The sequence below is a fragment of the Coenobita brevimanus genome, chromosome 6 (genome assembly GCF_032717465.1).
Source record: "Coenobita brevimanus isolate Jiangsu-jjx chromosome 6, ASM3271746v2, whole genome shotgun sequence".
NCBI lineage: Eukaryota > Metazoa > Arthropoda > Malacostraca > Decapoda > Coenobitidae > Coenobita > Coenobita brevimanus.
In genome coordinates this window covers 52,853,849-52,867,061 of record NC_136959.1, presented here as the reverse complement: position 1 = coordinate 52,867,061, position 13,213 = coordinate 52,853,849, and the positions used below count along the sequence as shown (strand labels likewise).

The window sequence follows — 13,213 nt, the reverse complement described above, 5'->3', positions numbered from 1 at the left end:
GGGAGAGCATGTGGAGATTGTCAAGCGTGAAAGAATTGAACTTCTTGGTGAGTCTTTCGAATACGTGGAAAAGTTTTGTTGCTTGGGAGACATGTTATGTGCTGGAAGTGGGGCTGGAGCTAACTCTGTGGCTAGAGTGAGGAGTGGTTGGAAGAATTTCAGGGAACTGTTGCCTCTCCTGACATTGAGCAGGCTTTCCCTCTGTGCTAAGGGATCATTGCATGCGGAATGTGTTAGGAGTGTAGTGCTTTATGGTAGTGAGACCTGGACAGTAAAGGAAGAGGATATTTTCAGGGTCACATGTACAGAAATGGCAGTGATTAGGTGGTTGTGCAGTGTGTCCCTGAGTGCGAGGCCTGGGGGGGCTAGGTTTTCGATGGAAGAGTTAAGAAGTATGATGGGACTGGAGTGTATTGGTGTTGTGATGAGGAGGAGTAAATTGAGATGGTTTGGGCATGCAGAAAGGATGGGGGATGATATATGAGTGCAGGAAATTAGAAGCAATAATGTTAGGGATAGGGTAGCAAGAGGTAGACCAAGAAAGACCTGGGACAAGGTCATTGAATATGCCCTCATGGATAAGGGACAAAATAGGGAAGCTGTCAGAGATCGAGCAACATGGAGAGGCTCATTAAGTGACCAAGGCTGCTGCATGCAAGCATGTTGGAGCCTTCAAAAAAGAAACGAAACAAAATGAAATGCTCTGCAGGTATCAAGGTAACAGTAAATATGAATACAGTATAGTATCATAATTGCATAGGAGAAAGAATAAAAAGTGACGTGTAGCTGCTACCATTAGCAAGTTAATAGCATTTCCATTGTTGTGACATCCTTAGTATTACTGTATTATGACCACAGCATTTGAAATTCAGCACCAGTATTTTCCATCTTTTTTTTTTTTTTTTTGATAACAGAACAGAGGAAGGAAAAACAAACGAATTAAAAAAAAAAAAAAATCCATGCACCAGATTACTGGTGTCCGCTGATCATAAAATATCTGTATCAGTTAGACTTGAACAGCAGTAGGTTGAAGTCTGGAGGGAAACAACTCTGGGGAAGTGAGTTCCAGAGAGATGCAGTTCGGGGAATGAAAATTCTGATAGGCAGAAGTTCTGCAGTATGGCTGAGTGACATTCCAGTCATGAGCACTGCCAGCTTCCCGTGTAGCACGAGGGAAGGCATGGAGAGGTGGCACCATGGACGCAACTTCATCTGAGCATCTGCCGTAGAAATATCTGTAAAATAATGCAAGGGAGGCAACATTCCTTCTTACTTGTAGGGGAGGTAGTTTATTAGTAATAGCAGGGTTATTAATAATTCTAACAGCATTGTTCTGAATTTTGTCTACTTGTTTTAATGCAACCTCTCCACATCCGCTCCACAAGGGTGAGCAGTATTCAAGCTGAGAGCGCACATGACTCTTATAAATTATAACTAACTGCTCGTCAGTGAAGAAGTTACGGACTCTGTACAATAATCCAAGTTTCTTTGAGGTGGTTTTAGCAAGCGATCTGACATGAGAGGTCCAGCTGAGGGCATTGTTAAGCCAGACGCTGAGAATTTCAGTACTTTTGGAAATGGGAATATTTGTAGCATTGAAAGTAATATACGATTCTGGCAATACCTGCCTATTAGTAAATTGTATATATTTAGTTTTACTAGCATTAAATGAGACAAGGTTGTTTTGTCCCCATTCACTAATCGTGGATAAGTCTTGATTTAAAGAGATGGCTGTACGGAGGTGAGAGTTAGAGATATCAGACTTTGCAAATGGATGTCTGAGTGTGAATGAACTATGAAGTGTTGAATCATCTTCATATGAATGGATGAGGTTGTGGGTGACATATAAGAGATCATTAATATGAATGAGGAACAGGGTTGGTGCCAGAACTGATCCCTGCGGCACGCCGGCGTTAACTGAGTGGAAAGTGGAATGTACATCATCTACTTTTACTCTTATTTTTCTATTGCTGAGATATGAGGAAATCAAAGGAACAAAAGAGTTTAGTCCATAGCAAGGGAGTTTGGACAACAGGGAACGGTGCCACACACTGTCGAAAGCTTTAGAAATATCCAGGGCTACTGCATGAGTTTCACCATATAGGTCAACCGATTGATGGATGGTATGAGTTAGGAGATTATGTCAATGGTGGATCTTTCTTGGCGAAAACCTTATTGTCTATCACTAATTAAGTTGTTGGATTCTTACTATGTGCTTATTAATTACAGTTTCAAAAACCTTACCAAAAGAAGATGTGACAGCTATTGGTCTGTAATCAGAGGGGTCAGAGGAACTTCCTTTCTTTGGAACTGGGTGGATATTGGCTTCTTTCCACGAATTAGGGAATGAAGAAGTACGTATGCATAGTCTGAATAATTTTGCAAGAACAGAGACAAGTTTTGGGGAACACTTTTTCAAAACAATTGGCAGGATTCCGTCTGGGCCTGGAGCTTTGTTGGTAGGTAAATTGTTTAGGATGGATTTCACATACCTTGTCTGTATCTTAAGTGGAACAGTGTCAGGAGAGGCAAGTTCTAGTGCTGGGACATTCTGGCTGGCTTCCTCTAAGGTAGAATTTCTGGCAAATGTACTGGCAAAGATATCTGCTTTCCCACGCCGGTCATTTGTAATGTTGCCATCTGGAGATTTTAGTGGGTGAATGGATGATGACTTGTTAAAGTTATTATTGAAAGAATTGAGAGTTGACCAGAATATTCTATTGTCATTAGGGTTGTTAAGTAGTTTTGATGCTTGGTTTTGGAGAAAGTTTGATTTAGCAAGATTTATTACAGCTTTTGCATGGTTTCTAGCAATTTTAAATTGAGAGAGTGATTCAGATGTTTTTGATTTCAAGTAATAGTTATATGCTGAAGACTTTTGGGCTGTTGCTCTGGCACAGTTGCTATTAAACCATTTTGGAGAGTTTGATCTTTTAGTGAATTGTTGACTTGATATGAATAAATCCGTACCAGCAAATGTGGGACTGAGTAGAATTGACATCACTAGAGAAGAAAGACTGCCATGGAATGTCAGCAAGATAATTTCTAAATTCATCCCAGTTTGCCCTATCAAAGTGCCATCGGGTCACCCTGACAGGTTCAGAATGGAGAGGTTTGGGGGGGCTAAGTAATGAGGCTTTGATGAGATTGTGGTCAGAGGATCCAATTGGAGACAATACCTCTATCCTGTACTGATCTGGATTATTTGTCAGGAACAGATCTTAAAGATGGGCATTATGGTCAGGATTATTTGGTATTCTGGTTGGTTGCTTTACCAGTTGCGTAAGATTAAACGATTCTGCAAACAGCTCACATTCTAGACCAGCATCGTCAGTCCTGGCAGAATGCAATAACCATTCAACATTATGTATGTTAAAATCACCCAAGATGGTAATTTCGGTGTTAAGGGGAAGATTAAGGTTACTCAACTGTGTGGATATGGAATCAAATACACTGGGTTCAGAAGAAGCACTGGGGGAGCGATAAACTACACAGATATATTTGGTGATATTTTGATAGTTTAGTTTATACAGTGAGTAATCAAAGCTGCGTGAAGTGAAGTTTAAAATGGTGTCAACTGCATATTGGGATTTGATACAACAACAGGTACCACCCTTATTACGGAAGTTTGTGAGGAGATTGTAACCAGGAAAACAATATGGGGATATTTCAGTAGACGGTGAGATTTGTGGTTCTGTGAGGAATAAGGCCAGAGGAGATATGGACTGTAGGAAAAAATGGACTGAATTTAAGTTGGTATTATGCCTACGGATGTTGGTGAAGAATATGGCGGTCTGGTCTTCTTCCAAGACCAACGATGTAAATACTTAAGGAACACAGGGGACATGGGGGTATACATGCATGAAATGATGCATTCCATATTCAGGTTTGGGAAACGTATCTTATAGTGTTAACTTCTAATATTTCTTTTTCTTTTTTTATATAACACTATTCCCCCCCCTTTTTTTTTTCCAATAAGGGTTAAAGCATTGCCCCTGGGTAGAGAACTTGGGTTTGTAGCAAGTAGCACTTTATGACCGGATGCCTTTCCTGATGTCTGCCAATGACCCTTGGGTGGACCCAAACCTCTGACCCTTCAGTTAGAGCAGAGCGCTCTAACCCACTGAACCATGGCTGCCTCATAAACCAGTAATTACTTGATTATCCGACATAATACAGCCAAAGGCATGTCCGGGTAATGGCTCCGTGTGGATAATGGACTTCTCCACTAGCCTCCTGTCATACATAACCTAACTTTGAGAGCCAGTGTATAAGGCCACTACAGTACATTGTACAACACTTGCTGCTGTTGTTTAACACTACTCTGTCTGGTCAAGCAAACCTATAAACCACAGCCAAGCTATCATGGTCAAGCAAACCCATCAACCACAGACAAGCAGTCACCACCACAGGAACTTGCCCAGCAGTGGAATAAAAAAAAAAAAAGGGATACACAAGAATAATGCAGTGGGCAAACAAAACATAATGGTAAAATAGAATAACATCATGGTAAAATAAAATTAAATCACGGTGCAGTACCCAGCAGTGGGAAAAAAAAAAAAAAAAGGGGGGGGGGGTACACAAGAATAATGCAGTGGGCAAACAAAACATAATGGTAAAATAGAATAAAATCATGGTAAAATAAAATTAAATCACGGTGCAGTACAGTAAGCTGGAATAAAATCAACGTCAGCACTCACCATTCGACTATCCTGCATCAATCTTACCAGGATCTCCCGCTTCTCCAGGGTTGGCACCACCCTCTTCCTTTTCCCTGGTGGTGGGACGATCATCACACACCCTAGGAAGAGACATGCAAGGAATAGCAAGGCCTGAAGCAGGTAGGGAACAACCACAGAAGCCACCACATGCACTGCCATACCAACTTTCCAAGAAGGGCTGTTCACTATGTTGTTGCCGTGCGGGAACTGAGAACAACTGAGGGAGGTCTCTAGTAGACACAGGGTGATCTATACAGCCAGACAGCAGGATATTTCCACCCGACCGAGTGAAAATATTCACATTGCCATAATTTTCACCCGGATGCATGCATTTTGTCCAGATATAATGGAAAAATATACGAATAATGGTTTCGAACAGCCAGATCACAGCGTCTGGGTAATGGATTGTCCAGGTAATGGATGTCGGGATAATAGAGGGATTATACAGTACATCCCCCTAGTACGCGCCTATATGGGCGGCAGAGGACGTCGCGTACTAGGAATTCGCGTACTGTGAATACATAAACTTATGGGAAAAATTACATATGGGTGGCACCCCCCTTTATGGGCAACCCTTGAGATGCCTTCCAGACTTAGGCATTGAACTATACAAAGAAACTATCTAAGACATATTACCTAAGATAAAGTAAACCAACAAGATTATGGCTTTACTAGGTAAATCAACAAGGATATGGCTTAACTAAACCAATAAAAATGTGGCAGCTCACCTTTACCCAAGAGGACAACAGGCGTGATGGAGGTAAGAAGAGGATCCGAGGCAGGATGAGGCACCTAGCATGCATCTCCTGCATCACCCACCACACCACCTGACGCACCACCTTCCTCACCACTTTCGTCACCAGCACTTTCGACATTTTCACTACCTAATGCACTCACTTCGTTCATAAACCCTTCAGAGTCTATTTCTGACACCTCAGACATTGAATCAGCTTCCGTCTGTTTACTTCCTGGTTGTGCTTGTTGGTGTAGTAGCGGAAGGTTCTGTCCAATGAAGACATCACCTCCTCCACTCGCAACTGGGAACGTGCGATGTCCTTGAATTCTTCCTTGAATTTATCAAGGGCACACAGTACCCTGCTGATCTCCATCATGGTCAAATTCTTCACTCTCCATGACTGGTGTTGCTGCCTTTTCTGCTGCTATCTCGTGCTGAACGTGGGCGGAGCGTAGGCAACCAGTATCGTTTTTTGGGGAGCAATGTCGCGTACTCGAGGTAACCCCAGATTTGGGCCATCTTTGCTGCCCGTCTTATTTACAAAGAGTTCAGTTTGTGTACTAATAAAAAATACACTAAAATTTAAAAAAAAATAGGTCCTCGTGTACAAGGGGAATCGCGTACTCGGAACTCGCGCGTACTGTGGGGATGTACCGTATATTTATTTTTATATATTTCCCAGCATGAAATATTATAGATTTTATTTAGTGGTATAACATAATGAAGTTAAAGAATTTTTACTTTATATTCACTGTGATTGCATTGCTTGTCTGGTAGTATTGTATAGAGCATCCGAAGCAATCTGAAACTCTGTCTACACTTCTTGGGGGTGACTGTACACTCTGATTAACCCATTTTTATGCCCAGTGATGTTTCCAGAGGTTGTATGTGTACTACGTTGAATATTAGGTACGACAAGGAGGGGGTAAATATTTTTCAGACATCCCAAAGAGGGAATTTGGGAATTTCACTGTATCAGTTAACCTTATAACATGGTTTCAGTGGCACGACTTGAGTGTTCCGATTTACGCAGTGAATTCCTGGATAACATTAGCCTTGCAAATTGAGGGTCTTTTCTACAGCACTTTTAAATGGGTAAAGTCAAAACTTGTACATCTTTCATCTCATGACCTTCCATCTTCCCTTTGATTCCCCTCAGCCTCACTGTCTCACTGTCTTTGCTGCAGTGTTGTATCATTCTTACTTTTCTGTTGCTACAATTATGGTCATCATTCTTCTGAACTTTGTTGCTACAATTCTGGTCATCATTCTTCTGAACTTTGTTTGTATTCTTCCCCTCCCCCCCCCCAGCTGTGTGGGCACAGTGTTGTACTGGTCAAGCTGCACAGCTTCACTCATTTTTCCTTCAAATCTAATGCCGGAGTAAAGTGGTACTTATTCTCTTTCATGTAGTAAATAGGTTAACTCTGGAACCCTCTTGCTTAGTCTGTCTTTCCCACTGTATGTGACGTCCAGTCTTGTGCAGCCATCTCAGAATCCACTGATCTTCAATTAGGCTTCCATTTTTGTTCAGATTTCTTGGAAGGCACTGCGAAGGCTGCAGTGCGTGTGGATGGTGAACTAAGTGAATTTTTCTTTTTGAAAGTTGGTTTGAAACAGGGATGTGTCATGTCTCCATGGTTGTTCAATCTGTACATGGATGGGGTAATAAAAGAGGTACAAGGTAGGGTAGTGGATGTTGGAGTGGCCCTGGTGAGAGAGGATAGTGTTTGGAAACTCCCTGTACTGTTATTTGCAGATGATACTGTGTTGTTGAGTGAAGACGAAGGGGAGCTGCAAGGCTTGGTGGATGAGTTTGAGAGAGTGTGTAAGAAACGGAATCTAAAGGTGAATGTACGGAAGAGTAAAGTGATGGTCTTTGAGAGAGGTGAAGTTAGTGAATGTACAGCGAGGTTGGATGGTGAGGAATTGGAAAATGTGAGTACGTTTAAGTACTTGGGTAGTGTGATGAGTAAGGATGGAGGTTTGGAGGGTGAAGTGCTTGAAATGGTACAGCAGGGAAGAAAGGTTGCTGGTTCTTTGAAAGCAGTGATGGGAAACAGGGAGGTGAGCGCGGAGGTGGGGGGGTTACTGCATGACGGTATTGTGATACCAACTCTGGCGTGCGGAGGTGGAGCTTGGACATTGTTGGGGGGACACGGGTCGAGGGTGAGAGCGGTGGAGGTGGGTTGTTTGGGGGGAGCCTGTGGAGTCGCGTGAGGGGACGGGCTGGCGAGTGAGGATGTGGAGGAGCGTTGTGGTGTTGATGTGGATGTGATAGGAAGCGTTATGAGGAACACACTGAGGTGGTTTGGCCATGTGGAGAGGATGGAGGGTGAAAGACTGACGAAGAGAGTTTATGTGAGTGAGGTGGAGGGGGCAAGAGGGAGGGGGAGGCCGAGGATGAGATGGAGGGATGGAGTGGAGAGGTATATGAGAGAGGGGGGTGTGAGTTGGGAGCAGGGCAGTGAAATGGCGGGGGACAGGGCGACTTGGAGGCGATTTGTTTGTGGCCACCCCAAACGGGATTGAGGCGTCTGGCAATAGATAGATAGATAGATAGACTAGTTTTGCAAGTTGTTAACTTCAGGTTCTTTCATTTTTGTCTTAAAAAAAGATAGACATAATTAATGGAAAGAGAGGGAAAAGTCAAAGGAATGTTGAGTACATAGTGGATGTTTCAACATTGACATGATATTTAGTTCTGCCATAGTACTTAAGTAAGGGGGGAGCCTAATGCGGGCCAGTATAGGAGAGCTTGGCAGGTTTTTTTTTAATTGGTGAAGATTTAGTAGAGTATTTTTTATTAAAGATTTTTATTTGTTTTATATAAAATGCAGCGTGACTTGGAACACAACCTTGGGTTTGTGCAGTGTCCAAGGAGGTTCAACGTGGCAGTTACAAGAGCACAGGGTCTTCTGGTGATGCTGGGTGACCCTTTCCTACTCTCACATGACCACTCCTGGAACCAGATGGTAACTTTTTGTATCTCACAGGGAGCATACAGGGGACCTAACTTTGAGGCAGTCAATCAAAATCAGAATTATAGTTCTTTGTAATGTTATGATAAACTACTTAATGTCTTTATCAGTTATATTTTGAAACTTTGATTTTGTGTAATACAGATCATGCTTGTTATAAGCCACAATTTTTTTTTTTTTTTTTTTACTGTTAAATTTAGGAAAATATGCCTATTAAAGTTCCATTGATATCTGTGAAGCTGATTTTACAGTTTTGCCCCTTTTAGAGTGCTTATTGTAAGGACTGAGTAGGACTGTTTTGGGATATGTCACTAATGATGATGCTTATATCCATCTATCTATATATCTGTCTATCTGTATCTATCTATCTATCTGTCTGTCTTTAACTGTCTGTTTGTCCATCTGTCTGTCTATCTGACTATCTATCTGTCTATATCTGTATATACTGTACTGTACACACACACTCATCCCTAAGTCGCATTACATGAGCAGTCAACCGCAACCATCCCTTGGATATAAACCTTCACCGGCTCAATCCGATTGGAGCGCAATAATTACCCACTAAACCGCCAGGCGCCAAAATTTGGATATATGGTTACCACCCAGCGTAGTAAATGGTTTCCTGGTGCACGTGAAACCATTTGGCTTCTCACTCAGTGTAGAGTCACCCACAGGCTTATATATATATATATATATATATATATATATATACAGTACCCTCGCATCCAACACGCGTTTGTCCAGCACAATTCGCGTCCAGCATAGAGAGCAAAAAATTAGTACAATTTAATATGATTTAATTACTGTATGTGGAAAAGTGCATGAAAAAGTTTGGAAGGAATGAGAGAGTGTTTTTGATCGGTGATATGAATGGTAAAGTAGGGAATGTGAAGGTGGAAGGAATAGTTGGTGAGTGGGGTGTGCCTGCTGAGATAGATAAGAATGGCAGTGTGTTAGTGGACATTTGTGCTGGGAGGGGGTTGGTGATAGCCAATACCCTCTTCAGGCACAAAATGATCCACAGGTATACATGGGGAGTGATGAGAAGGGTGGGTGGTGAACTGAATGAAAGGAAGGCAATGATTGATTATTTGTGTGTGGATGAAAGGATGTGAAAATGTGTAATGGATGCAAGAGCTTATAGAGGTTGGAGGAATGGACTTTCTGAACACTACATGGTGGTAGCCAGAATCAAGGTCCAGTTAGGATGGAGAAATAGAAGAAGGGAAGGATGGGAAGAAGGAGTATTTGTAAGGAGAGTGGAAAGGTTACAAGAGGATGAGAAAAAGGCAGAGTATAAGAGAGAAGTGGAGGAACGATTGGGCAAATATGAATTGGATCAGATGGGGGACGTGGAAGGTATGTGCAGGATATTTACAGAAGAAATATGTGCAGCATGTGATGTGGTGTGTGGGATGAAGAGAAGACGGAGGGGTGTGCAAGGAACAGCTTGGTGGAATGAAGAGGTGAGACAGGCTGTGGCACAAAAGAAGAAAGCATACAATGAATGGATGAGAAATAGGGGCATGGAAGAAGTTGAGAGGAGGAAGAGAGAGTTATATGTAGAAAGAAATAGGTGAGAAGATTAGTAAGAGAGAGTAAGAAGAGAGCGGATGAGGAATTTGGAAGGAACTTAAGTGTAAAGTGGAGGGACTGTAAGAAGATGTTCTGGAAAGAGGTGAAAAGAGTAAGACAAGGTGGAAGTGAAGTTATCAGGGGAGTGAAAGACAAAAATGGTAGATTACTAGTGGAGAAGGGAGAAAAAGTGAGCAGATGGAGAGACCACTTTAAGGAATTGTTGAACATAGAGGATGGAAGTAATGTGAGTATAAGTGGCTGGGGAATGGCTGGGAGAAGGAGGGAGGTGAGAAGACAGGAAGAAATCAGTAGGATAGAAGTTGTGGCAGCAAGGAAGAAAGTTAAATTGAGGAAAGCCCCAGGAATTGATGGAGTGTGTGGTGAAACGCTGAAGTATGGGGGAGAGATAGTAGTAGAATGGATGTGGAAGGTGTGCGGATTAGCCTGGGAGGAAGGTAGAATCCCGGAGGATTGGAAGTCCCTTGTACAAAGGAAAAGGGGAAAAAGAAGTATGTGGTAATCATAGAGGCATCTGTCTTCTTAGTATAATAGGAAAAGTGTATGGTAGGATGCTTATTGACAGAGTTAGAGAAAGAAGAGAGGAATTAGTTGGAGAAGAACAGGGAGGCTTTAGGAAGGGAAGAGGTTGTGTAGATCAGATATTCATTCTGAGATCTTTAGTGGAAAAGTTTCTAGAGAAGGGAAAGAAGTTGTATGTGGCTTTCATGGATTTGGAGAAAGCATATGACAGGGTGGATAGACAAGGATTGTGGAAAGTATTAAGAATGTATGGAGTAGATGGGAAGTTGTTGAATGCTGTGAAGAGTATGTATGATGGTGCTAAGGCTGCAGTGCATGTGGATGGTGAACTGAGTGAATTTTTCTCTTTGAAGGTTGGGTTGAAACAGGGATGTGTCATGTCTCCATGGTTGTTCAATCTGTACATGGATGGGGTAATAAAAGAGGTACAAGGTAGGGTAGTGGATGTTGGAGTGGCCCTGGTGAGAGAGGGTAGTGTTTGGAAACTCCCTGTACTGTTGTTTGCAGATGATACTGTGTTATTGAGTGAAGACAAAGGGGACCTGCAAGGCTTGGTGGATGAGTTTGAGAGAGTGTGTAAGAAACGGAATCTAAAGGTGAATGTAGGGAAGAGTAAAGTGATGGTCTTTGAGAGAGGTGAAGTCAGTGAATGTGCAGCGAGGTTGGATGGTGAGGAATTGGAAAATGTGAGTACGTTTAAGTACTTGGGTAGTGTGATGAGTAAGGATGGAGGTTTGGAGGGTGAAGTGCTTGAAAGGGTACAGCAGGGAAGAAAGGTTGCTGGTTCCTTGAAAGCAGTGATAAGAAGCAGGGGAGTGAGCATGGAAGTGAAACAGTTGCTACATGACAGTATTGTGATACCAACTCTAACATATGGAAGTGAAGCTTGGACGTTGCTGGAAGGACACAAGTCAAGAGTGAGAGCAGTGGAAATGAGTTATTTAAGAGGAGCCTGTGGAGTCACATGGAGAGACAGGCTGACAAATGAGGATATAAAGGAGCGTTGTGGTGTAGATGTGGATGTGATAGGAAGCGTTAGGAGGAATACACTGAGGTGGTTTGGCCATGTGGAGAGGATGGAGGGTGAAAGACTGACGAAGAGAGTGTATGTGAGTGAGGTGGAGGGGGGAAGAGGGAGGGGTAGGCCAAGGATGAAATGGAGGGATGGGGTGGAGAGGTATATGAGAGAGGGGGGTATGAGTTGGGAGCTGGGCAGTGAAATGGCGGGGGACAGGGCGACGTGGAGGCAATTGCTTGTGGCCACCCCGAACAGGATTGAGGCATCTGGCAATAGATAGATTGATAGATAATTACTGTAACACGAGTGCGTTAGCATAACACGGACAGAGCTTCAAGAAGTGGGCGAAATCCGCAGAGTTCGCCTCTAGCACGATCTCCCCTGGTCCAACATGGTCATACTGGATGTTCCTGTGACACTGACAGCCAATCAAAACTTTCGATCAAGTAGCCTTCCTTGCCCGCTATTGTGACATGATCGTGATGTCGTCCAATTAAAAACGCTTCTGCTCTCACGTGATGTTTTTTTAAAATTTCTCCCGCCACAGTGCCACTCAGTCTCATAATTCGCATTGGACGGTGCTTTTTTCTTGCTGCATTTTCTGCCCATGCTACTGCATTTTACCGAGCTCACGATGCCTAGGAAGCCTTCTAAGAATCCCAAGAAGCGGTGGCACCTCCCCCAGGCCACCAAGCTAGAAATCATCAAGAGGATGAAGAAAGGGGACAGGAATTTCCAAGGCTTTATGAGGGAGGTTGAGGAGGAGCAGCAGCAATTACAGTGAGTCTTCGATATACAAAATGGATAGGGACCAAAAAAAACTTTCGTAATCCGAAATTTCGTATATTGGAACGACATTCTCCATTGAAATATATATAGAAAGGTGGGGATGCATTCCAGGACCCCATTGGGCCCCCCACTTAAACTTTACCCCTCCTATTTTGAAGCATGCAATACACGTATACAGTACTATACTATTGTATAGACATTAAAAAATAAAACATACAACCTATTACTGTGGTAATAATACTGTACTGTACAGTTAGCTGTATAAATATAGACCTGTGCTGTGGCTGAAGATTCGTGTAGTTGATGATGGTGGCAAGTCACATGGTGGGACCCTATTGCTCCTCTGGTGTTTCCCTGACTGGTGCAGGTGGTTCTGAAGCTGTTGATGGTGCTTGGGAGGCATGGCAAAAATACGAAAAGATGAAGAACAGCAAAAAATAGCGTAACGTCCAGTGAAGCTGAGAGGAGTGGACAGATGAGACTCGGCTGAGAAGCGTGTGAAAATGTATTTACAAGAGAGGGGTTAGTTTGTTTTCTCACTGCAAGTGAGTGTAGCACTGTGCAGCGCACCCATTTTGAGCTCAAGGATGCAGCATTGAAATTTTCTCGACACTTGGCCATATCCATCACCAACCACACGGGATATACTGTACAGTATTAAGAAAATCTCATGCTACTCTCTGGTTAGTTTATTCCGCCTAACATCTGTTTGATTTTTTTCACCCATCCGTTACCCATCTCTCTCTCTCTCTCTCTCTCTCTCTCTCTCTCTCATGCATGGATAGGCCTGCCTGTCCTCTTTATGGGTGCCTTGCTAACGTGTCTCACCCTACCCCTTCTGCCTCCGGAT

The 13,213-nt window shown here is 42.9% G+C and overlaps 1 protein-coding gene across 1 annotated transcript in view; it reads left to right on the top strand.

Annotated features, from left to right (window-relative positions):
• The window catches only part of LOC145401238 (RNA helicase Mov10l1-like), a 217,717-nt gene extending 209,201 nt beyond the window's left edge, over positions 1-8,516 (top strand). Inside the window, exon 17 of the mRNA XM_080273572.1 lies at positions 8,298-8,516. Within this exon, the coding sequence (XP_080129698.1) occupies positions 8,298-8,516 (219 nt within the window). The remainder of the gene's footprint in view (positions 1-8,297) is intronic.
• Positions 8,517-13,213: the final 4,697 nt, after the last annotated feature.